This window comes from Eleutherodactylus coqui, chromosome 8 (genome assembly GCF_035609145.1).
Source record: "Eleutherodactylus coqui strain aEleCoq1 chromosome 8, aEleCoq1.hap1, whole genome shotgun sequence".
NCBI classification, from domain to species: Eukaryota; Metazoa; Chordata; class Amphibia; order Anura; family Eleutherodactylidae; genus Eleutherodactylus; species Eleutherodactylus coqui.
Genome location: NC_089844.1, coordinates 25570121 through 25594587, shown reverse-complemented (window position 1 = coordinate 25594587; position 24467 = coordinate 25570121). Strand labels below are relative to the sequence as shown.

The 24467-nt window shown below is 44.8% G+C and overlaps 1 protein-coding gene and 1 long non-coding RNA gene across 3 annotated transcripts in view; one reads left to right on the top strand and one right to left on the bottom strand.

Moving 5' to 3' along the window:
* GLI2 (GLI family zinc finger 2) overlaps positions 1-24467 on the top strand; it is a 152041-nt gene that overhangs the window by 114661 nt on the left and 12913 nt on the right. For both annotated transcript variants that reach the window (XR_010786320.1, XM_066575346.1), the window contains exons 6-11: positions 10647-10848; positions 11190-11397; positions 13533-13646; positions 20221-20352; positions 21839-21988; positions 22595-22759. Coding sequence is in view for 1 of the 2 variants with exons in the window: in XM_066575346.1 (XP_066431443.1) it covers positions 10647-10848; positions 11190-11397; positions 13533-13646; positions 20221-20352; positions 21839-21988; positions 22595-22759 (971 nt within the window). In the remaining variant the exon portion in view is untranslated. The remainder of the gene's footprint in view (positions 1-10646; positions 10849-11189; positions 11398-13532; positions 13647-20220; positions 20353-21838; positions 21989-22594; positions 22760-24467) is intronic.
* LOC136576234 (uncharacterized) lies at positions 1787-22901 on the bottom strand. Its single transcript, XR_010786321.1, has 4 exons — positions 22646-22901; positions 15765-15952; positions 6768-6905; positions 1787-3288 (listed from the first exon to the last, which is right to left on the bottom strand). It is a non-coding gene; the product is annotated as an uncharacterized lncRNA (long non-coding RNA).

Sequence of the window (24467 nt, the reverse complement as noted above, 5' to 3'; positions counted from 1 at the left end):
CTATCAGACAGATTGGTTGGATTTCGGTGTATTCTATCTGACCCTGCGGTGTATATGACATTGGGGTGCGGCGTTCATCTGGATATTCCGCATCCTGCGCTGTCTGACATGTTTTCCCTGCTCTTGTTATAAGAGGACCCTCTGTGATTGCGATCTGCATTGATTGCAGCACAGATCAGGTTTCTGTATTAAATAATGTTAAATCCCCCCATGTTCTCAGGTTGCAGGTAGCTCCAGCTTTCATCACTTCACAACTACAACCTCCAGTTGACTCTTAACCCTTCACCCCCCAGCCATCTCTGCAGCCTGGTTCCTACACACCAGGGATTCACATTCCTGTATAATAACGTATGCAATTGTGAATTAGCTAGACATAGTGCCCCCTGATGGTAAAATAGAGTAATGGGCAACTTGTGGTATATGCAGTAGGGAGAATTTATCAGCAGGGAGTTTTGACGCCACTTTTCTTGCAGTTCTTCCCTCTTGAGCACAAAATGCACCAAATGTATCAAATGTTGCATAATGCTGATACATGTTGCCGTATCTTTAAATATGTCTGGAAGTGTTCCTACACGTTTATTTATGGCACCCAGCTACTGGAGGGAGATTGCGGAAAACGTGAAACTTTATTGATAAACCTGTCTAAAAACTTCGCTCCGCTCAGACTCCGCCCACTTTTGTAGGCACTTTTGAAAAGTGGAGCGAGAGGCGGAAATCAATAGTAAATTTGTCTAAATTGATTTGCACAAAAACATGGTGCAATCTCCAGCAAGATTCTGGCACAGCGCCAATAATAAATGACATCCACTAACATACAGCAACATAATAACATGGTGACGGAGTAATATACAGTAACATACAATTACAGGAGGTTACATAGGGGAACAGAAAGTATAACCTACATGAAGTACAGGGTGTTTCAAAAGTGTGGAAACACCCAAATAGAACGAAAAAGGTTTGGCAGATGGTGAAGAAATTTCACATACAAGCTGTGGGGGAAGGAGCAAGCTTGTTAGGCCAGGTCACCAACATGGCGGCCATTTTGAATGCCGCTATCTTGGATTGAACTCAAATTTTTCCAATAAGAAGTTGGGTGTGTGATATATCAAACTGGCAGAGAATGTAATGAGAAAAACAACGACGTGCTTCAATTTAACATAACTTTATTCATTCTTGTGTTAACATAGTGATTTTTCTTCATTACAGGCAATGGGAATGATGGTGCTATCTCAAGCAGAAAGTGTTGAGATCGTCCTTATGTCAGGTTCAAGAAGCACAAGTGTCATTGCTGCAGATTTCAATCAACGCCACCCAACCAGACCTCCCATTAGCCAAAGGGAAGTCGACAAACTTCTTTCCAAAATGCAAGAAACTGTTGCTGATAAAGCAAAATCTGGGTAACGAAAAACCAACGCCGATACATCAGCAACCACTGCTCTGGCCTCATTCATCAGTAACCGTATTTGGCCATCTAGATTTTGATTTATCACCAACAGAACCTGGGTCTCAGAGTTTGGCAGCTGCACTGTGGGTAATGGGAGGTCTGGTTGGGTGGCGTTGATTGAAATCTGCCTCATGTACCTGATATAAGGATGATCTCAACACATTCTGCTTGAGATAACGCCATCATTCAAATTGCCTGTAATAAAGGCAATATCACACACCTACATTCCCATTGGAGAAATTAGAGTTGTATCCAAGATGGCAGCATTCAAAATGGCCGACATGTTGGTGATCTGGCCTAATAGGTTTCCCCCTTCCACTACAGCTTGTATGTAAAATTGTATCATCGTCTTCCAGGCCGGTTTTATTCTGTATGGATGTCTCCACACCTTTGAGACTCCCTGTATATGTACACCAATATATAAAAATATATCAAGCTTTATTGAAAATGCCAAAATGTAAAAGTAGACATCTACTCACTGACAGCAAACGGGGATAGATCCTAATTAATGCATACGTAAGATCAGACAGATGACGATACAATACAGATCCTGTAGAAGGTGAACAATAGTAACCAGTAGAGAGTAAGAACCTCATACCTAGATGGGATGATCTATAAGACATACTAATAGTGAAGGTAATACCGACCCAGTGATCTGCCCACCGGTGGAGGAGAGAGCCCCGCTTACTGTCTGATACTCTGTATATTTCAGATATCTACTCTTTGGAGGAGGTTAGACTTTGTTTGTGGTATGTGCAGTATTACATGTATTTTGCCTATTTGTAACATGGGTGTACTATATGGGAACATAAAGTAAAAAACAGCAATATACGGTATCATATAGTGAAATCTGGTTCCTGCCACAATATAAGGTAACATATAGTATCATACAGTAACATACAGATTAATTCAGTAGCACTCAGTGTCATATGATATCATGCGATAACCTATAACAACATATAATAACACAGTTTTGTGTAGTATCATACAGTAACATGGTCATGTAGTAATGTATAGTGATATACCCTAACGCAGTATCATACAGTAACATATAGTACCATAGTATCATAAAGTGACATACAGTATAGTAACAGGAAGTAACATAAAGAATCGTACAATAACAGTAATATATAGTAACCCAGTATAAGACAGTAATGTGTAATAGCATGTAGTATACAGTAACATGTGGTAATATAGTAATGTATGGTAACATATAGTAACACAGTATCATGTGGTGACATACAGTATAGTAACATGAAGTAGCCTACAGAATTATACAGTAACATCGTAATACATAGTAACATTCAATAACACCGTATCATACTGTAACATATGGAAGCATACTAATACTGCGTTACTGTATGTTACTATATAACATATGGTAACATATAGTGACAGAATCATACGGTGACATACACTACAGTAACAATATAGATAGAGAATACACTATAGTAACATGAAGTGGCCTATAGAGCCATACAGTAACATAGTGATACGTAGTAACAGTATCATACAGTAATATTTCATTTCTAGTATCACATACAATCATACGGTGACATATAGTAACATATGGAAATGTTAATAAGGACTAAGTAGAACATATTAAGCGGAGTCTTTTGGGGGTGCAGCCCGATCACCGCGCTTCTCCTTTGGCCATCATCAGCGCTCCCCCACCCAAATACAATATTCTACATTGTGTCATTAATTGCATCCTGATGTGGGCCGCTCCGCCAGCGCCTCTTACAGGGGCAGCAGTGTTTTCTTAAGGAGCGACCAGATTAGAGTCTACTGGTCACCCTGTCATCATCTGCCGCCTTTAATCAAGATCTGGAGTCCATTTCCCCCTAAAACACAAGAGGGAAAACGCTGCATTAATTATTTGCAGATGCGGAGCGCCGGGGCGGAGGGGCGCGGACCTGCGCATTAACGGCTTACTTAGAAATATCCGGAGTGCTTGATGAATGGGACTCCTGTGTGACAGGGCAGATATCATAGTGCAAACCAACGGAGGATGATGATGGTAGACGATCCCCACATCCCATCCCCTGCAGGTTATGCCAAAAAGGTTCCTCCCAAGTTTCTAGTACTACAACTTTCTAATAAACTTTGTGGTTTCAGCAAACAGAGATCTTCAAAATTGGAGAATGAGAAGTTCTACCACAAAGGTTCAGGCCGCTGTCACATCTGCGTCGGTTCCGTTTTTCCTGCTTCCTTCTGGTAGCAGGAAGGGGAATCCCCTGGCAAACAGATCTGTCTTATGACAGAACCGAACAGCGCCGAATGGACCCGTTGGGTATAATGGGGTCTGTTCGTTTCCACTCCTCTGCCCGACATTGTAGCGGAAGTAATAGCGCTGCGTGCAGTGTTGCTTCTTCCCGTATTTTGTGCAGAATCTGCGACCCAATCTGTGAACTGAGGTTCCAGCGCAGATGTGAGCGCAGCCTAACCTACCGTAGTTCTGTTCATCTCTTTGGTTTGTTGCAATGTATCAGCATAGTGCAGCCTGGAGCCAGGACAGGTTCAGGGCCCATTACTATCCATTCAGATTCTCAGGTGCAAATCCGGCATAGAACCCCAGACAACATAGTACAGCCTGCTGCGCTATTCCGAAAGCCAGAAGGACCCATTGTAGTCAACAGGATCCAATCTGCACCGTTGGAGTCCGGCGCGTGCCGAATCCAGCAGTTCCAGTACTCTCAAAATTTGGCAATGAGGATGGAGCCGAACAACAGAGACAGGCTAGAACTGAGGGACGCCGATGTGAACGGTGCCTTAAAGATTTGCGCTGCTGCCCTTTTTTTCTAGAATGATTCTATTTACTGGTGGAGTTCCCCTTTAACCCCTTGTTCAGACCTCTGTGAACAAGTCTTGGCACAGATGCCTTCAGGACCAATATTGATCCTCTTGTCTCTGGGGGTCATTCGTCCTCGGTAGGAACCTTCTGTACATGTTCTCTTACACAACCTGTACACAGTGCGACCTCGCACGACCTCGCTTTCAGGATACCGTGAACATTTGACACGTGCACGGAGCGATCTCTTGCCAGCACAGACAGGCCGCAGTTTACTTTAATTGTCATCTCAGTCATTATTTACAATAACTTCACGGCCGGATTATGACTAAAACTCAGATCTGGGCACAAGCGGAAAATGTGAGTCCGGGAGAGAACTTTGTAAAATGGTCTCCTTTAATTAACCCTTTCTCTGCTGCAACAATAGAACCCCTCTTAAAGAGCCAGTCACAGTGCAGTTATAAGAAGAACAGCTAATCATAAGTCATACTTTTTTTTTCTGTACCTCTTTTTAGGGTAGACAACCTCTACGCCGTCTCAAATGGCTGATAACAGGGAGCGATAGATTAATTCTACTGCACAGCAGATGTAGACAAGAGTGACTACAGGTTTACTGCCCCTTTAAGTCCTGAACTATTAGAACCTATACCATTTAAAGGGTAACTAAACTTTTTTAAAACTTTTAACATTTCATAGTGACATGTCAGAAGTTTTTTATTGATGGGGGGTCATAAATCCAGAAATCCCCTTTCATGAAGACGTCTACCTGTCAGGGCTCGGTGGGCAGCCAGCAGGCGGAGCTCATCACCTTAATCCAGGAGTGGCAGGTTCCTAGATCTCAGGGCGTCTTGCCTTGGCTGTGTATTAAGCACTCGATATTTTAGACGCTCTCCAGTCACGCTGGATTTGTACGATCTATAAACCATCCTGACAAGTATAAGTATTTAAAATCATTTTGGGACCGGCATCCAGGAATCATCTGTGGAGTTTGGAGCAAACGCTGAGAGCTGTCAGTTCCTCTCCAGCGAGTATGAGGAGTCAGGATACGGGGTTTATTATGGCAGAGGCGGAGTGTGCAGAAAGGAGCCATTATTCTGTGCGCTCTCACGGGGAAACCTACGACATTAATGTCTGATCGCTGCCTCATTACTGTCAGTATAGGGCGTAACCAGAAAACGAGAGGAAACGGGAGAAAGTCCTCAGTCTAGAATGGATTTGGGTTCAGTGACTGCTAAAATCTGCTACAAAATCTCAAATGAAAGTAAAGTCTTTTACCTGAAACTACAGAAACTTTGACGTTTTCAGGTTATGCTGCAGCAAAACCACAAAATATCGGGCAGGAGGGTCGGGGCATGACATAAAACTACCCCAACTCCAGTTTTGCCCAGAGTCTTCCTGCAACATATTCTATTTGTTTCAGATTTTCCAAATTTTACCCAGTTTTTAGCACCAACTGTTTCATCTCATCATATACAGTATCCTTAAAGGGATCACAGAGCTCCAAAACACCACCATAGAAAGAGATACATTATAAAAGTCTGACTACCTGCAGCCACCACTAGGTGGAGCTCAATATATACAGTTTTCTTATAAATTGCTATATATATTCAGTAAGCTCCTGAACTCCCCCTAGTGGTGGCTGCAGGAAGATAGAATTTTATCATTTATCTCTGTGTAAAGGATTTGGAGCTCTGTATCAGGAAAAAAAGAGCCCTTACTGCTTTATATTCTAAAATGAAACGGCACAGAATAGGTCTTATTTAGCTGATAATAGCAGATGGAAATTACATTAAGACGTACATAATTTTTTAGGTGCCTTTTTAGAATAAGATGCCATAGCACTATATCTGGCCATTATGTGGATCGTATCCTGTATTGATCACCAATTTCTTCTCTGAAGGCTCCATCTCTAATTCTCAGTCTTCCCTGAGCTAGTGGGTGTAGACTAGCTGTTATGATATCTCCATACACTGCACAAATAGGAGAGATGGGTCTCTTCTTCTCTACCTCTGAGTTGGTTGGTAGGTGTAGACTAGCTGTTATGATGTCCCCCCATTACTCCACACATTTTCCCAGACCCCAACTTCCGACTCTAAAAATTTTTGGTATTAAAATGGTAATATTAGGCTTTTCATCACCATTATGATAAAATAATCAAGCTATTATCATTCTTTGTATAAAAAAAAATCAATAAATAAACTCCTTTCTGACAACTTCTAGCAAAGGGTTCTTTTTACAACTGTGTTGAGTGAGTCGATATATTTCTACTGACTCCATCAAAATGGGACTCTGACGCCACAACTCCAACACGATAGCTCTGCACATAGGAGAGTATGATCTCTTCCTCTCTCTCTGGGTTGGTGGGTGTAGACTGCTGCTATGATGTCTCCATATACTGAACACATATGGGAACAGGATCTCTTCTCTCTTTGTAATACACCCACATAAGTAACAGCAGCATGGATGACATTCCACAGCAATACTGAGCAGTTTAGATGTGATTTCAGTCGTTGAGAGACAGTAAACGCTTACTATTAGTTGCAGCAGCATCTGTGTGAGTCTATCTGCTTCTGTCTCCCTCTAGCAGCTCTCTCATCCTCCTCTTCATAGACTTTTATAGGCAGCATACGTCATCCCCTTCTTCACTTCCTATATTTCTTTTTGTTATCTCTGTTAGGAAAGATAAAGGGATTTGTACTTTTGTTAGTTATCACATCAGCTATCCTATAAGCACAAGTTTGTTGAAAAGTTAATGACCATTTAAGGCTGGAGCTCTTGAGTGAACCCGGCCCTGACTGCAGACCTGGCAGCCTGGTGTATTCAATAGAAGGGGTGGGCTTGGAGATCAGAGAGTCAGGCAGTGCCTTGGGACCACCACCAATTGGCATCCATCTCCCACCCTTGATACTGGACACAGCAATGAATTCGCTCCTGAAGTGAAAATCTGACATAGAATTCAGAGGATGAGAGGGATGACAATGAAGTGCGTCCAGTGACTATTCCCAGGGTGGTCTCCAGTAGTCACCGGATCAGCAGGTAGTAATGCATCATGTAGAGCTCAGGGTGATGCCTGTGAGCTGCACTTCATGGCTTCATCGTGAGCCTTGGACAGGAGCCTGCGCGTTTCAGGGCCACACAGTGTGCGATTGATACAGTCCAGGCAGCTGCAGGCTCGGCTCTGTGACTGCCTTTGTCTTCTCGTTGCTCGCACCGTGCCAGATGCCGGTCATTTGCTCGGCTGCTGGACACTGGTCACAGAGACAACTCTTACTTTCTGTTATTCCAAGTGCCGGGACGGTACATCCGGACTCTTCCCAGTATCCATGCCGCTGATGTGATACACATATGAACAGGGAGCTCTGTCTGCAGTAGACCTGGGACACCGTGTACAGTCCTGGGGTCCTACAGTATATATAATGGAGACCTTAAGGTGGGCAGCATGAGGGAAATAATAGGGCAGTCAGAAGAAAAGGTGTCGGAAGCCAAATTACTCCACACGGAGATCTGTGTAATGTCATGTAGTCATACATAGTGTAAGAGGCGTCCCCCATACCCAGAGAATATTCCATTACCAGTATAGAAACAAACTGTTATTCAGTGTGAAACTGTGGAACGTTCTACCATCCATGAAACCCTTCATATATTACGAATCTAACGAGCAGATGCTTTATTAGAGCCTCCCATCTAGTAGGACGTTGGACTCCTTTGGCCTTCAGAATCACAGCAATTCATCATGGTGTAGATTCCACTGGGTGATGAAACTGTTGTACAGGAATATCGGCCCCTGCGGACAGGAAGCTTCTTGTGGTTGCCGTAGGTTAGATGAAGGTGCTGACATATGCTGACCAGCTGACAGAAAGGGGTCATCGATTCATGCTGCTTGCACCAAATTCTGATCTCCCATCAGCACGATGCAACAGAAATCTGGATCCTTCTGACAGGGAATGTTTTTCCGCTGCTCAGTGATACAACGTTTGCACTCTTTTGACCGCTGGAGTCTCCTCTATCTGTTTCTCCTACACTTAATGGCGCTGGAGCTGGTCGCCTGCTGTTATAGTCCATCTGGGCTAAGGAACGGCGAGTTGTGCATTTGGACACGTTAGTTGGAGCACCAGCGTTGTATTTGGCTGCTCTTAACTCTGTAGCATCTGTTGATCAGAACGATTCCTGACATCCTCCTTTGACCCCTTTCAGTGATGAGTTGTTTCTGTCCACAGGATCTTCTTTGATGTTTTTTGTCGATCACACCATTCTCTGTATACTCTCCATTACATGAGAACCCCACAAGGAGTTGGCAGTGACATCCCGACTCGGCTAGTCTAGCACCGATGACCCAGCCTCATTGGAAGTCGCACAAATCATATTTTATTTCCCATCTAATGTGGATTCACACTGAAACTGATCCATAGAAAACTTGTCATGTGTTTTTATGCTGCACTCCGGGGTCTGATATCCATACAGGAAAGCTCCAATAAAGGGGGCCGTTTAGTGTATGTTATCTCAAGTCTAGAACCATAGACCCTGCAGCTATTATGGGGCTCTGCTCAGGGTGACCCCATTTCTGCTCCCTGCGGTCTGGATGCTCAAGAGACTTCTTATTTGTAGGCTCCATAGATTACCAAACCATTGGGTAGAGGGTTAAAGCTCCAGTCTCTGATACAGCGCTGGTATGGGGAGCGTGAACCAGGATGCCCCCTCTCTTCTATGTGCCCCGCACCTTATATAGTTGACCTACAACATCTGCTCAGATCTTGACATGAAGAGATTTCTGCTTAGGATCCGGGTGATCTCTCAGTCTAGGATCCAGCCTGGTTCAGTAATAGGTGATATAGTAAAAGTGCAGACGTCCACACATTGGTCAGTAGGCGCCAGCGCTGCACACGGGACGCCAATGTATACATGAATATATTAATGGGTCCTCTAGGTAAGTGGCGAGCACAAACATAAATCAATGCAAACGAGGACAGAAAAATGAGCACAAAGTTTTTCTTTGTGTTTCATAATTTATCAAGGGAAGTGGCACATTAATAAACAGGTCTCCCCAGAGGTGGGCAGGTAACAGAGACAGATATGGCTGCCAGCGCTGTCCTGCTTCCGCCAGCTAATAGAGGGAGGAAAGCAAGGAAAACACATTGTAATCCGCTGCCTCCAAATCTTGGGTCATTATTCATCCCTCATTGGATAATTATATTCATGTCGGCAGATTCTCTATGTTCATTACACAATAAGAGCAGCGGAGAGACGATACAGAGGGACCGTATACGCCGTGACAACAGGCGCTGGCAATAAAAGCTGAGAGGTCCTGCACTTCCCATCCCAAGATAGTGAGAGAGACGGGAGGTTTGACTCTTTTACCCCTCACCAATACTACTGTTCCGATCAGTGGCGGCCTTATATTCGCAATAGAAGCAGAAACCAAAAAGTAGCAACAGCACTCAAAATACATTTGTTATCAGAAATATCTATAATGAATACACTAACCACATTAAACGATGCAAGGCCCTTGGTACATAATTCAATCAAATCATATTGGCCCATCCACCAATGTCCAGGCGACCAAGCCACCAAATGGATCCCAATGCCAACACCAGGTAGCCCAATCTCAACCTGGGAAAGATGGGCACCCACCTCCAAGAATGCACCCCTCCGGGGACCAAGCCTACAAATAAAACCAGGGAAGGTAGGACACCATCTACATGGTCCAATAGGAGGGACAGAAGGCAAATGGGCGGGCGGGCACGACCAGGCGGAGGCAGCCACAACTCTGCAATATATGTACAAAAAAAGATAAAATAGGTCAGCACTAGAGATGAGCGAGCATTGCCCTTAGCGAGTACCTGCCTGCTCGAGAGACAAGGTTCTGGTGGCGGCGCGAGGGAGCGGTGAGTTGCGGCAGTCAGCAGGGGGGAGCAAGAGGGAGAGAGAGATCTCCCCTCTGTTCCTCCCACTCTCCCCCACAGCTCCCTGCCCGCCGCCGGCACCCGAACCTTGTCTCTCGAGCGGGCAGGTACTCGCTAAGGGCAATGCTCGCTCATCACTAGTCAGCACTATTGGACCATGTAGATGGTTTTTCTCTGCTTTGCTTTTTCCTAATCCTTTCTTACATGTGGTCCCCATAGTAACAAAACCGTAAAAACATATCGCGCTCGCACGAAAATTACATGCAAATTGCATGGTATGCAATTGCCATGCAATTTTATTTTTATTTTTTTCACACTCCTACAGAAAATAATAGGTGATTTTTGAACAAGAATCGCACAAATAGGACATGCAGTGCACTTCGGCCCGAGAGAAGAAGCGCTTGTGTGAATTAACCCATTCAAATGGTTCAAGTTCTGTCCATCCCCCATATGAATACACCCTAATGATCTTCACATGTCAGTTCTGATCACGTTATTTCTTCTCTTCCAGTATCACGGTTTTCGAGTCCCCGGGTCACCCCCAGGTTAAGCCGGAAGCGGGCCTTGTCTATCTCACCCCTCTCTGATGCCAGCATTGACTTGCAGACCATGATCCGCACCTCACCCAACTCACTGGTGGCCTATATCAACAACTCGAGGAGCAGCTCCGCAGCCAGCGGCTCCTATGGGCACTTATCAGCCGGAGCCATCAGGTGAGTGAAGTGTCTTCAGATCTAAAGGCTCAGGACTTGGCTTCCAAATCAATGACCTTATGTAGAATACCGGGACACCCGGGTCATTTTGCAACACATGATTCCAACCCTGGATCTTATCATTATGGAGTGTGGACCCTAAGAAATGTCGCCTCTCAACCCATCCCCCAATCAACACATTTTATTCTACAAATTTAGAATTGCAGAATACAATGTATCCTCAGTTTAACCAATCACAGTGGAGAATGTTTCCTTTTGAACTATTTCTGTATTTACTGGTTATAATGGTCTTTACTGGTGATATATAATAACACTGCAGTTTATGCCTCCTTCTCCCTCAGCCCGGCCTTCAGTTTTCCGCATCCCATCAACCCAATGGCCTACCAGCAGCTTCTGAACCAACAGCGGACTTTGAACTCCACATTTGGGCACAGTCCTCTCATCCATCCATCACCCACCTTTGCATCACGCCAACAGGGGTGTGTACTTACCTCCAGCCCAGCTCCAGTCCCAACCAACAGCAGCAATGCCACATCCAACCCCAACCAGGTGAGCGTCTGCCTCCACACTGCAGTCCGTTATGGACATTCGTGAGGCCAGTGCCTTTTTCTGAGATGTAACTTCTTAAGGTGGTTGTGAAAAGTTATAAAGTTATCCCTTAACTTTATGATCAGTGGAGGTCTAACTGCTGCGACCCGCACCGATCCTGAGAACAGGGGTCCAGTCAGACCCCAAGGGAATGAAGTGGTGGTTCCACAGGTGCTCCATTCACTTTAATGACCCCACCGGAGATTACCAAAGCACTTGAAGTGGGTAGCCTCCAGTACTGCCATTGAAGTGCACTTGATATATGGAGGCGCACACCTCTTCATGTATTAGGAGCTTCTCAGTTTCTTTGTGCGCTTACACAGCAATGTACACCAAATGTCTTGATTTAGGTTGGCCATGCCCCTCCCAACCAGCCACACTGCCTTTTTCGAAAAGTGGCATAGACCGGTGAAGCAGTCAAAAAGTTTCAAAGTATTATGACAACTTTTTTTGCACCAAAATCTCGTATAAAATGCTTCATAAATTCCCACTATGGTTTCAGCCTTCAGGTTTCCAGCACCATTCATACGGGCGTAAATACAGAGTGCTGAAGCCCAATTTATTTGCATCGGGGTATTCAGACTTGTGTTGTTCACACACATACTTATGAGCATGAAAAAAACCACAATGTGCTCATTTTCGGTCTGTATTAGGGCTCCTTCACGCACGCTTTTTTTGTATCAGTTTTTTGAGAGCCAAAACCAGAAGCGGGTCCAAAATACTGAAGAAATACAAATCTTTCCATCATACTTTCTCTCTGTAAGTTCCACTCCTTTTGGCTCACAAAAAACTGATACAAAAAAAGCCCATGTGAAGGAGCCCCGAGGCCCAGAAATAAGTCATTGAAGGCAATGGGATCGCACAAATACACAGTGAATACGCATGGTACGAGCATGCACGCTGCATAGTGGCACATTAGATTAATGGGGCCTGCTTGTGTTTTTTGTGGGCATAAACACGCAATTCTTACTCACGCAAAAAAAATTGCAACAAGATGGGACAGAATAGGCATTATATAGGCAGAGTTTCGGTGTGTGAATACTAAACATATTCATGGACTGAAACAAAATACGCCCCTGCGAAAGAGCTTTTACAGAAGAATGTTTGCAGTAACTGACAGCAAGCAAAGATCTTAAAGGGGTTGGCCCACAAACAACATTTATCTCCTATCCACAGAAGAAGTGATAAATGCATGATTGCGGGGCTCCCACTGATCACAAGAATGGGGGTCCCGAGTCTCCTGTGTGAATTGAGCAGGGGTCGTCACACAGGCGCTCTGTTTACTGGACTAAAAGAGTTAAAGGGGTTGTCCCGCGCCGAAACGGTTTTTTTTTTTTTCAACCCCCCCCCCCCCCCCCCCCGTTCGCCGCGAGACAACCCCGATGCAGGGGTTAAAAAAGAACACCGGAGAGCGCTTACCTGAATCCACGCGCTCTGGTGACTTCTTACTTACCTGATGAAGATGGCCGCGGGGATCTTCTCACTCGGTGGACCGCAGGGCTTCTGTGAGGTCCATTGCCGATTCCAGCCTCCTGATTGGCTGGAATCGGCACGTGACGGGGCGGAGCTACACGGAGTCGGCATCCAGCACGAGCAGCCCCATTGAAAAAAGAAGAAGACCGGGACTGCGCAAGCACGGCTAATTTGGCCATTAGATGGCGAAAATTAGTCGGCTCCATGGAAACGAGGACGCCAGCAACGGAGCAGGTAAGTAAAAAACTTTTTATAACTTCTGTATGGCTCATAATTAATGCACAATGTATATTACAAAGTGCATTAATATGGCCATACAGAAGTGTATAGACCCACTTGCTGCCGCGGGACAACCCCTTTAACTGAGTACTGCGCTCAGCTATCTCTAGGAGACCCAAAGACAGGCACCCCCTTACTTGTGATCAGTGGGAGTCTCAGTGGTCGGACCCCCAACAAATCATAGATTTATCAGCTATCGGCCCCTATAAGCCTTCCTAGACTGGATACATTTTTAGCCATCTCTGGCAGCAGGAAGAGACACAACGGTCCGTTCTACATTCATTCTTTTTCATCTCATTGATGTGCTGAACGTTTCCTAACTGAGCGACATTGTGTTTATCCAGAGCAAGCAGAGCAGCGAGTCGGCTGTGAGCAGCACCGTCAATCAGGTGATCAGCAAGCGCAGCAAAGTGAAGATCGAGGAGGAGGTGGCGGTCAGAGACTCCCCCAGCCCCCCGGTAATGTGTTCCCTGTTATATACTTGGTATATACGTCGCACAAGTGTAAGAAATAAGCATCACTATAACCAAGAAGTATGTGCCCCCCTATACTGTGCCTTCACATCAGACAAGTGTACAGGAAATGACGAATCCCTCCACTTCCGGGTTCACTGTACTGCGCATGTTCCTCACGGCTCGCCGCGGGATCCGCGGCACCTATGCAGTGTCAGCTGCGGCTGTGCCGCTGATCAGACGGCTTCCATTGACTTCAATGGAAGCCGTCCCTGCGAGATCTGCAGAAAAGAGGAGCATGCTGAGATTTGTTTTCTGGACCAAAAGGTCTGCAGAACAAATCTGCATGCTTAAATTGATTTGCGGACGCCCGTGCATCCCTATGGGTGGCTTGATTTGCGGATCTCCCACGTGGGTTCTGCAAAACAAATCCGCCCGTGGACATGAGCCCTTAGAATTTGTCAGTTTTAAGTCTAGCGCATTTTCAGACTGTCTCTTCTAGGTTTGCACTGTCTGACTTTTAGACAGTATTAGTAAATAGCCCCAAAGTATACAAATAGTGCCTGAGGTGTACACCGGGATTATTAAAAATAGTTAACTTCAAAATTGCTCAAAAAGCTCCCCAAAAAATCTGGATTAAGACCCTCATTAAAATCTAACTTTCATTAAGCTAAATTAAAATATTAACCCTTTCCAATCCACTGTCTGACGTCTTAAGACATTACGATTTAGGGCTGTACAGCTCCGATGTTGGAAGACATCCGTCGGGGTTCTCTTACTGTATATTGCCAGCCTCTCTGCTGTCGAAGCCTATCCAATGGGGTACCTCAAGCAGTACTGGCCTTAGCCAGCAGATAGCGCTGTTGCGTAACGGCAGAAAAACAGTAAGCCCCCTAGGAAAACCAGGATACAAATTGGATTGGAAAGGGTTAAGAAGCATAGGGATTAAAAACACAAAGTACTGCTGAGCAAACCTGGGAGTGTCGCGCCACCTAAAATATATACTCGTATGCTACAGTATTATGTATACTGTGCGTTTTAGCCCGGTTCAAACCCCGACACTTTTTCTATACTTTATGTATTAGGAACAGGAATAATTAGCCTTTTTTGCCTTAGAGTGGAATAGTCGTGTTTTTCCAATAATATTTGATATTTTGATAACTGTGTTATGGCGGGATTCCTTTCACATGGCAAACTTTGCCTCAAAGTGTCACAGGTATTTTCTACTAATGAAAATATACCCGGTGAGGGAAACATCCATAGCGCCTTCAAACATTTACCAAAAGTATACAGACAATATGTGAGGTCGGGGCGGGCAGTGCAAAGTCTGGAAACTTACATGCAGCATAAGTTATTATATCGTGGATTAATATAACTCCAGATTCCCATCAGAGGACACCGGATTTATTGAGGGGTGGGAAAAATTACTCACAGAGAATTCATTATGCATGGTCCAGTATTTATTGGACTACAAAAAAGTTTTTCTTACTAAAATATCTACCCAGCTAGAGAAGGAAGTGGAAGATATTAAATCCTACTCATCACATAGTGACTATTAGAGATGAGCGAGCACGCTCGGATAAAGCAGTTACTCGAGCGAGCATCACTCATTTCGAGTAACTGCTTACTGGTCCAAGCAGGCTCGGGAGGGGGGGGCGGCAGGGTGAGCAGGGTGCGGCGGGGTGTGAGTGAGATCTCACTCTCCTCCCCCCGTCGCCCCTGGCTCACCCCCGCCACCCCGAGCCTGCTCGGACCAGTAAGCAGTTACACGAGAAGAGCGATGCTCACTCGAGTAACTGCTTTATCCGAGCGTGCTCGCTCATATCTAGTGACTATACTACATTGGAACAGAGACTGCAAAAAAACATTGAGGGTGTGTGTGAAAGTATTCTGTGTTACACTTGTTATTCAAGGGTTAATATATAGCTTAGTCTGAAGCTCGGACAAGCAACGTGTCGTTATATTGGGGCTTTGAGCTTTTCCTGTAGACCATACTTAGTCATTGTATCCACATTCCTTTATTGTAAGTAAGCACGGGTCATGTTATGTATTCATTCAGCAGTGTTATACTTTGTAACGATTTGTTACATATAGGCAGTTGTCTACCGTGATTGGACACTGTACCTTTCTTTGTTCTACTTTTGCATTAACACTTAATGGGTCGCTCAGAAAGAGCACAGCGGTGACTTCACACAGTTGTTGTCTTTTGTTCTTTGTCCGAAGTTCTTCATTAATTAATTTGGACACATGAGAAAACGCAGATCCCGGTAGCCTTATTGTCGATTCTAAATTTAATGGAGTTCTCCAACAGTCTGCAAAAAGAAATGAAAATGGGAACATCAGAATTTTTATCTGTGCTATCGCGATTTTGAAACAGGACAAATGTATTTAGAGAACAATAACATGCTCACCTATCAAAATAAATATACAGGCATCTCGGAAATTGAAGAGGGAACATCGGGCAAGAGCTCCAAAAGGAAGCTCAAACATAAGAGACAATTTTATCTAAAAAACCTTTAGGGCAACGTATATTGATAGCAAATAGCAGTGGGGCAATAAGGGACAATATATCTTCCCTACCCGGCCCTTATATTACTCAGAGCAACAATCGGTTGGCTAATAGAAACTCCAACCCCTCAGCCATCAAAAGCGCACCTCAAATAGGAGGATGAAGCTCTTAAACGGAACCAGCTATACTTTCTTAATCCAATTTTCTCATATTCCCTTCTTAACTCTTAACCTCCTTATCTCTCGCTACATCACAGATACCTACTATACAGCTGACTCCTCCTCCAGGCTTAGGCCTCCTGTCCCCCAGCTAAATCCGACCCTGCCACGGCCGAGGACAGTGCTCACCTGTCCGGGTCTTCACTGCCGATGTGTGCGAAAGCGCCAACACACATGGGCAGTGGAGATTTTTTTTACTTTCCCGCGAAACCCACAGCCCATCTGCAATTGAATTGCAGATGGGCTTCAGATTGGACGGCTTCCATTGACTTCAATGGAAGCTGTCCATCCGGGAACCGCAGCACAAAGGAGCATGAGGACCTCAAAACAAATCAGCATGCTTTAATTCAGCTGCGAATGCCCATGCCTTCCTATGGGCAGCTTGAACTGCGGATCGTCCATGCGGGTGCCCCACGTGGATTCCGAAATTCAAGTTTGCCCGTGGACATTGGGCCTTACTATTAACTGCACCTATTTTTTTTAGGATAGTCTCCAAAAGACAGTTGGAAAAATCTCTAAAAGGATTGACGTAGATGATGAAGTCGTATATAACAGCAATGAGGATGATTTGCAAATATGTGACCTGTCCTTCCACACATTAAGGGAGGCACAGGTAACAGTCCTCAAACAAGGACTGTCATTTACTGGTATTCTTCCATTCTGACTTTTTCATTGGATAAAGGACATCAATTTATTCTCAGTGAAGCTATCTCTCCATAAATATCATGTTCTAAGAACCAGAGAGGACGCTCAGGGGAAGCAGAATGATCTGGCAGCTCTGGGGACTCTGATAGACCTCTTAGAGGAGAATGACCCAGGCACACCGGTTATGACAGCCCCCTTTGTTAAACTAAAACCAATATCCAAAAATACTCCGACCTTGAGCCAATGCAGCAGTCTAGACCTATTTACTCGTTTGGTCACAAAAGAAATTTACAAGATTAAGGTCGGCTGCACACGACCGAGTCCGATTTCGCATGCGGAAGCCGTCCGAGTGGAATCCGTGCGAAAATAGAACATGCTGTGATATTTCCTCCGCTCCTGTTTCCGCAATGCAAATATGCCCGTGTGCAGCCGGCCTAAACCAAAGAAAAATATGATACATTCTAATTTTCATCAAGAGGAGAAAACGAGCCTCGAAGAATTGTGTACGAGTCATGAAATAGTGATTGAGCCATCAAAAGGGGGAGCAGAGTATTCACGGACCAACTTGACTATACAGGACGGTAAAGAGACTAACGGACAATAAATCAGACATTATCCCATGATTATACACCCCAATACCTTACAGAATGTTATCATCTATTAGAACAAGTGCACAGTGATAAATATAAACTCATCATATAGTATGTAAAGCCGAAAAAAGACATATGTCCATCCAGCTCTGCCTATTGCCACTTATAAGTTATTTAGAACCCCCACGCCACCATCGGCACTTTTTATGCCATTCCTTCCAGTATCAGATAAACCACTAGTATCGGGCAGCTCTAATCCAAGACAGAACACAAGCATTTATTTAGGCTGGATTTTGACACCCTTTGTCAGCTGACTTCCCTCATATCTTCAAGATACAAAAGACACCATTGCTAAAATACATGTGATTACCATTCCCAGTAACGCATTACTCCCCGGCATAGATAGAAGAGTCTCTGCAGTAATGCTCAGCGTGAACCGGGCCTCGCAGCTGTTAAACATTTTTTATACACATGTGGGACACATTCCCTCATGGAAAAACTATTCTAACACACAGTTATTTTATTTTACATAATACCTTTTTTCTGCAAAAACGGGGCACGGCGTGTGCGCCAAACTATGCAAAATTTATTCCTAGGGAGGTGGCATTTTCTGAAGAGATGGAACTTTACACAAGTCGCACACTGTTCTGGGACAATTTCATTGATGACGTGTTCATCATATGGGGTGGAGTGAGGGCGCTTTTTGAGGAATTTGCATCCACTTTTAATAACATCAGTATGCTGTTTACCTGTGATGGCCATGTTCATGTCTGAAGAACTCAAGGTGAATGCCTCAATCCTGTCTTTGCTGTGGAGTGGCACACTGCCCCCTGCTGGTGTGATGGTCTGGGGGGACAGCGCATATAACAGTCGGTCCTCCCCAGTAGTGGTATGAAGGACAATGACAGCTCAGCGATATGTTCAGGACATCCTGCAGCCACATGTGTTCCTCTCATGGCAGCTTCCAGCAGGATAATGGACGGCCGCACACACAAGGGGGTCACAGGAGCCCCCACAACATTGTCACACTTCCATGGCTGCCTGGTCACCAGATTTATCACCAATAGAACATGTATGGGACCATCTGGGATGCCAACTTCAACAGCCTGTGCATTTGCATGATCCAGACGCAAAGATACAGCCAATGTGGAGCGAGATGCTGCAGGATACCATACTAAACCTGTGTGCTTCCATGCCCCCCATATCACATCTTGTATCCAAGCTAGAGGCGGTACAACAGGGTACTAGAGCCTCCATGCCCACCTGTATCTCATCTTGTATCCAATCTAGAGGTGGTACAACAGGGTACTAGAGCCTCCATGCCCACCTGTATAACATCTTGTATCCAAGCTAGAGGCGGTACAACAGGGTACTAGAGCCTCCATGCCTGCCAGTATCACATCTTGTATCCAAGCTAGAGGCGGTACAACAGGATACTAGAGCCTCCATGCCCGCCCGTATCACATCTTGTATCCAGGCTAGAGGCAGTACAACATGGTACTAGAGCATCCATGCCCCCCGTATCACATCTTGGATCCAAGCTAGAGGCGGTACAACAGGGTACTAGAGCCTCCTTTCCCCCCGTATCACATCTTGTATCCAAGCTAGAGGCGGTACAGCAGGGTACTAGAGCCTCCATGCCCCCCCGTATCACATCTTGTATCCAAGCTAGAGGTGCTACAACAGTGTTCAGTTTTCTGCAATAAATGACCCTTTTGCTCTGATATGTAATCACTTATTTCAATGTTACAATCACACAGAGAAAGTTTCATTGGATTCCAACTCCTCCTTCTAGGGGATGGATTTTTTTTCACAATGGGTGTATATTGTAGGCGGCTCAGCACCCCTGGCTGTCCTAAGCAGCTGTTAGTATTTTCAGTCTCTATGCCTCTTGATATTTTAATTCAGTTCAATAAAAGTTAGATTTTCATGAGGGTATTCAATCGGGGGGCTTCTTGCCTTTAGGTAAATTTTGGTTTTCACATTAGGTAAGCCTATTAATTAACGTAAGGTTACTGCTAAAATGTAATCAAAAAGTATGTGGCCCTATACTATAGCTTTACATCAGACAAAGTCTGAGTAATAACTGAACGTCACTGCTATGAAAAAGTATGTGCCCCCTATACCATGTCTATACATCAAACAAGTCTCTGAAGTAACTGAGCATCACAGCTACAGTGTAACCAAAAAGTATGTGCCCCCATAGCATGTCTACACATCAAACAAATAACTGAACATCACTGCTACCATAACCAAGAAGTATGTGCCTCTACCCCACATAATGTGTCTACAGGAAATAACACCAATGCTACAGTGTAATCAAGAAGTATGTGCCCCCCCTCTACACTATGTCCATACGTCAGATACATGAAGTAACATCGCTGCTACAGTGTAACCAATATTAAGCAACACTATAATTTGAGAACCACAGATGACACCAGCGACATTTTCCTACAATTGTCTGTATTGTGCAACATCCTTTCTCTTGTTTTTATTGTTACATTGTTTGTATAATTGTGAAAAAATAGCTTTTTCCATTTTATTTCATTATACTTTCCACCAATAAAAAAAAAAAAGCTTCATCCTCAGTGCTTTAACCCTTTACATTCTCCTGGCAGGACCATGCGACTGAGCTGAAAGACGACTTGGACAGAGAGGATTGTAAGCAAGAACCAGAGGTCATTTATGAAACCAACTGCCACTGGGAAAGCTGCACCAAGGAGTTTGACACCCAAGACCAGCTAGTTCATGTGAGTCGTCCCTGAGAGCCTGGATGCAATTAATAATATACTCGTTATCTCTATCCATCCTCCCTGGCTCCAAGTGGATGTGTCGAGACTACTCACACTCCATGTTTCAACTCAGGGAGGAACCTATCCCCTTGTCACACAGCAGATGCCACCCCTGAAGAACTCGATAATTATCACACAGCAGATCCTACCCTTGAGGAACTGAATAATTATCACACTGCAGATCCCACCCCTGAGGAACCTGATTCCATCCATGAGGAACCTGCTGATCATCACATGAGAGTGCTAGACAACAATGGAAAAAAGCCTCCTGGCGCTCCAGCAATATGGATATAATAGATCACTTACTTCATAGGAGTGCCGGGTCCGCGGCACCCCTCAATCACAGAAGGCGTATATAGTAAATCAGATTTGGATGGTGTTTTTCAAAGTTTCAGTAGGTTTATTATACAACACGTTTCGGCCTCCCAAGAAGCTTTTATCAAGTATGATAACCCCTGATGTATTAATAATTATCACCCAACAGATCCCACCCCTGAGAAACCTAATAATTATTGTAACAAATCCCATCCCTGATGAACCTGATCATTGTCACATAGCTGATCCCATTCATGAGGAGCCTGCTGATCATCATACAACAGATCCCACCTCTGATATACCTGATAATTATCACAGCAGATCCCATCGCTTAGGAGCCTGAGAATTATTACCCAGCAAACCCTACCTCTTAGGAATCTGATCATTCCCACCCTTTACAAACCTGCTTATTATCACACGAAAGATCAGATCTCACCTCTTAGGATTGCATCCCTGGGGAACCTGCTTGTTATCACACCCCTGGGGAACTTACTAGATTCCACCCCAGTGAACCTACTCTTTATCAGACTGCAAATTTCACCCATGTGGAACCTGCTCATTGTCACTCAGCTGATCCCATCCCTGAGGAACCAGTTCATCACACAGCATATGCCATCCCTTAGGAACCTGATAATTATCACACAGAATATCCTACCTCTTAGGAATCTAATCATTAGCATCCAGCAGATTCCCCCCGACAAACCACAGAAGACAATCCCACTTCTTATGATCCTACTCATTGTCACCCAGCTGATCCCGCCCCTGAGGTACCTGACCATTGTCACACAGCAGGTCCTTTTTACCTTAGAAATAAATTGTTGCTGATGCCCTGAATGTTTCCACATAGCTCCAAACAAATAAATTCTCTGAAAGGGCCGTAACCACCCCAAAATTCTGGCAAAAATGAAAATATATATATACATGCGGTGCTGTATTTATGAGGGATTTACATATGTACCAATTTAGGGGGAAAATCCATTCTCAAATAGCTTATTTACTGTATTTTGCCATGTTCTGTATATGAACCATGCTTTACTGTATAAGGGGATGATATTTATTATTGCGCTCGTGTATTATATGTCATGGCTGCAGCACACTGATAATTACCTTCCCCGTGTTCTCTCTACAGCACATCAATAATGAGCACATTCACGGCGAGAGGAAGGAGTTTGTGTGCCGCTGGCAGGACTGCACGCGGGAGCAGAAGCCGTTTAAAGCGCAGTACATGCTGGTGGTGCATATGAGGAGACATACAGGAGAAAAGCCTCATAAATGCACGGTAAGCTGCCCCAAAACAGCTGACATCAGCAGCTCTGACAACCCACCCCATAAATAGTAGCTGACACTCACCCCAAGGGGACGCCACTAACCACTATACTTACTGCACCTCCGGGGAAGTCCTGGGGGAAGGGGGGGAGTGCCTAATAAAACTGCTGCGTTCACGCTGTTAGCGGCTGCTTGTGAGATAGTAACAATCAAGTGTATTACATGGAGGAGAGCCATGAGGGGGGACAAGAGGTTCTAGTTGATTAGGCCATGTTTAGATGCGGGGAATGGTCACATGATTGATCACTACTGGGCAGATTTTAGGACACGTGAACTTTTTTCTGTGTTCTCCTACAACTTCAGATACTGCAGCACTCCAGGATCTGTGTGTGTGAGGGGAGGGGGGGGGGGGGTATAACTGTTCATAATGAACCTCCTGATTCATGAGAATAATTCTAGTACTACAGTAAGGACTGACACAGAAGCAACACTGTAGGAAAGAGAGAAGGGAGTTGAAAATCTTTCTTACTGCAGTATTATGTGTCACTCATGGTCTGTGGAAAGGGAGTTGTATACATTTTTTGTAGTTTTTTTCTTAATTTCCTCTTTAATTCTACAGTTTGAAGGTTGCTTTAAAGCATATTCCAGACTGGAAAACTTGAAAACTCACCTGCGGTCTCACACCGGAGAGAAGCCGTACGTATGCGAACATGAGGGCTGCAATAAGGCATTCTCCAACGCGTCCGACCGTGCAAAGCACCAGAACAGGACTCATTCCAACGAGGTGAGGCTTCCCGCACCGGACTCATCTATTGGTCAAGTCCATTCTGCTGACTGGGAGAACTTATATTGCCAGAGCGCCTAACCGCATCGGCGCTGCACCCCCGACTGTTTTTGTGTTTCTTAAAGTGGCTACAGATGTTGAGTCGGCGTATTGATGCCAAATAGGTGTGGACTATAAAACCAGTCCGTCCTGTTACGGCCCAGCAGAGGAAATGGGAAGCACCTGTGCTGCAGAGCTGGAATCTGTTGGGGTTTTCTCTTTATTTTCACCACGTGGGATATGCAGACCCTCCCGTTGGCCCTGGAGCTGGCAGACATATATAACCTGCAGTTTTATTGCTAAACTGGACACATGCAGCCCCAGCGGTTGTTAGTTAATAGGGTAATGATGGAAAGCAGAACAGCAGCAGAGTGGTACTCAGTGCAGCAGAAGTGACGGAAGTCCTTGGGGGGTTATGGGGGGGGGGGGGCTTTTATTATCAGGTCTCCTATAGAGATTCAGTCATTCTGCACGGCTAATGCAGATTCCTAGGCTTCAGTCACAAACTCACCAGGACTGAATACATGTATAATCTGTTCCTGTATGTAACATACGTGTGCACTGAGAATGAGCACCGTATACGGCGGTCCTGGACAGAGCCACCATAGTAGTCAGCAATTCATAACCATCCATTGTAATCTTTCTTTTTAAATGCAACATGATTAACTGAAAAGTTCTGCAACTTTCTAATATACATTGTTTCGATTTAGCTCCATTTCCAGACCTTTGCTTGCTGTCCCTGAATGAAAACCATGTGTAGTTTACATCCAGAAGCTGATAGTGCAGAGCAGTCCAATCTTTCCTGCACTGATAGCTCACAATAAACGGCCGCTGTGTGAAAGTAGATACGTTTTTCAGCCTGTAGACAGGGATGTTCACTGACAGCAAGCAGAGATCTTAAAAATAAATAACTTTAAAGAAAAAATATATTACTACATTTCGGAGGGTTCGGCCTTGCTAGGATTTATATAAGACAATGATCTACATATACTGTGCCAAAAGTCATGGGACAGAAACTAATATCATTTAGGACCCTTCTAGTCTGGTAAAGTGCAGCAAATCAATGTGGCATAAATTCTACAAATAGACGGAAGACGTCTGCAGGGATGTTGAGCCGTCTGGATGCCCCCACAGCTCCAGGGTATTTGTAGGTGCAGGGTCTGAGGTGTGAATGGACAACACCCCAGAAAAGCTCATGTCGGGTGAACGTGACGGCCGCACCATTCATAGGGACTCTCCAGAAGGCTCCTCAAACTAATTCTGGATAAGTTGAGCCTGATGGACATGAAGTCCATGAAGGGCTACAAATGGTCACCAAGCATTGATACATAGCGGGCAACGGTTAATGACTTGATTAGGAGGACCAGTGGAGCCAACACATTCCATGAGAACACCCTACACCCGTATGGAACCACCAGCCTGCATAGTGCCTTGTAGACAACGGGGGTCCATGGCTTCATGGGGTCTGCGCCGCACACGAACCCAACCACCAACCCGAAACAATTGGTACAATGATTCAATCCTCTACAGTCCAGTTATCAACCTCACGAACCCAGGTGTGGCGCTGTGTCGTGGTGATAACAGAGGGGCTCTGGGGGGTCCTCTGCTCAGATGGAAGCTAAAGAACGCTGCACGTTCCTGCGGGATATATACGTGTGGGGTCTTCTGC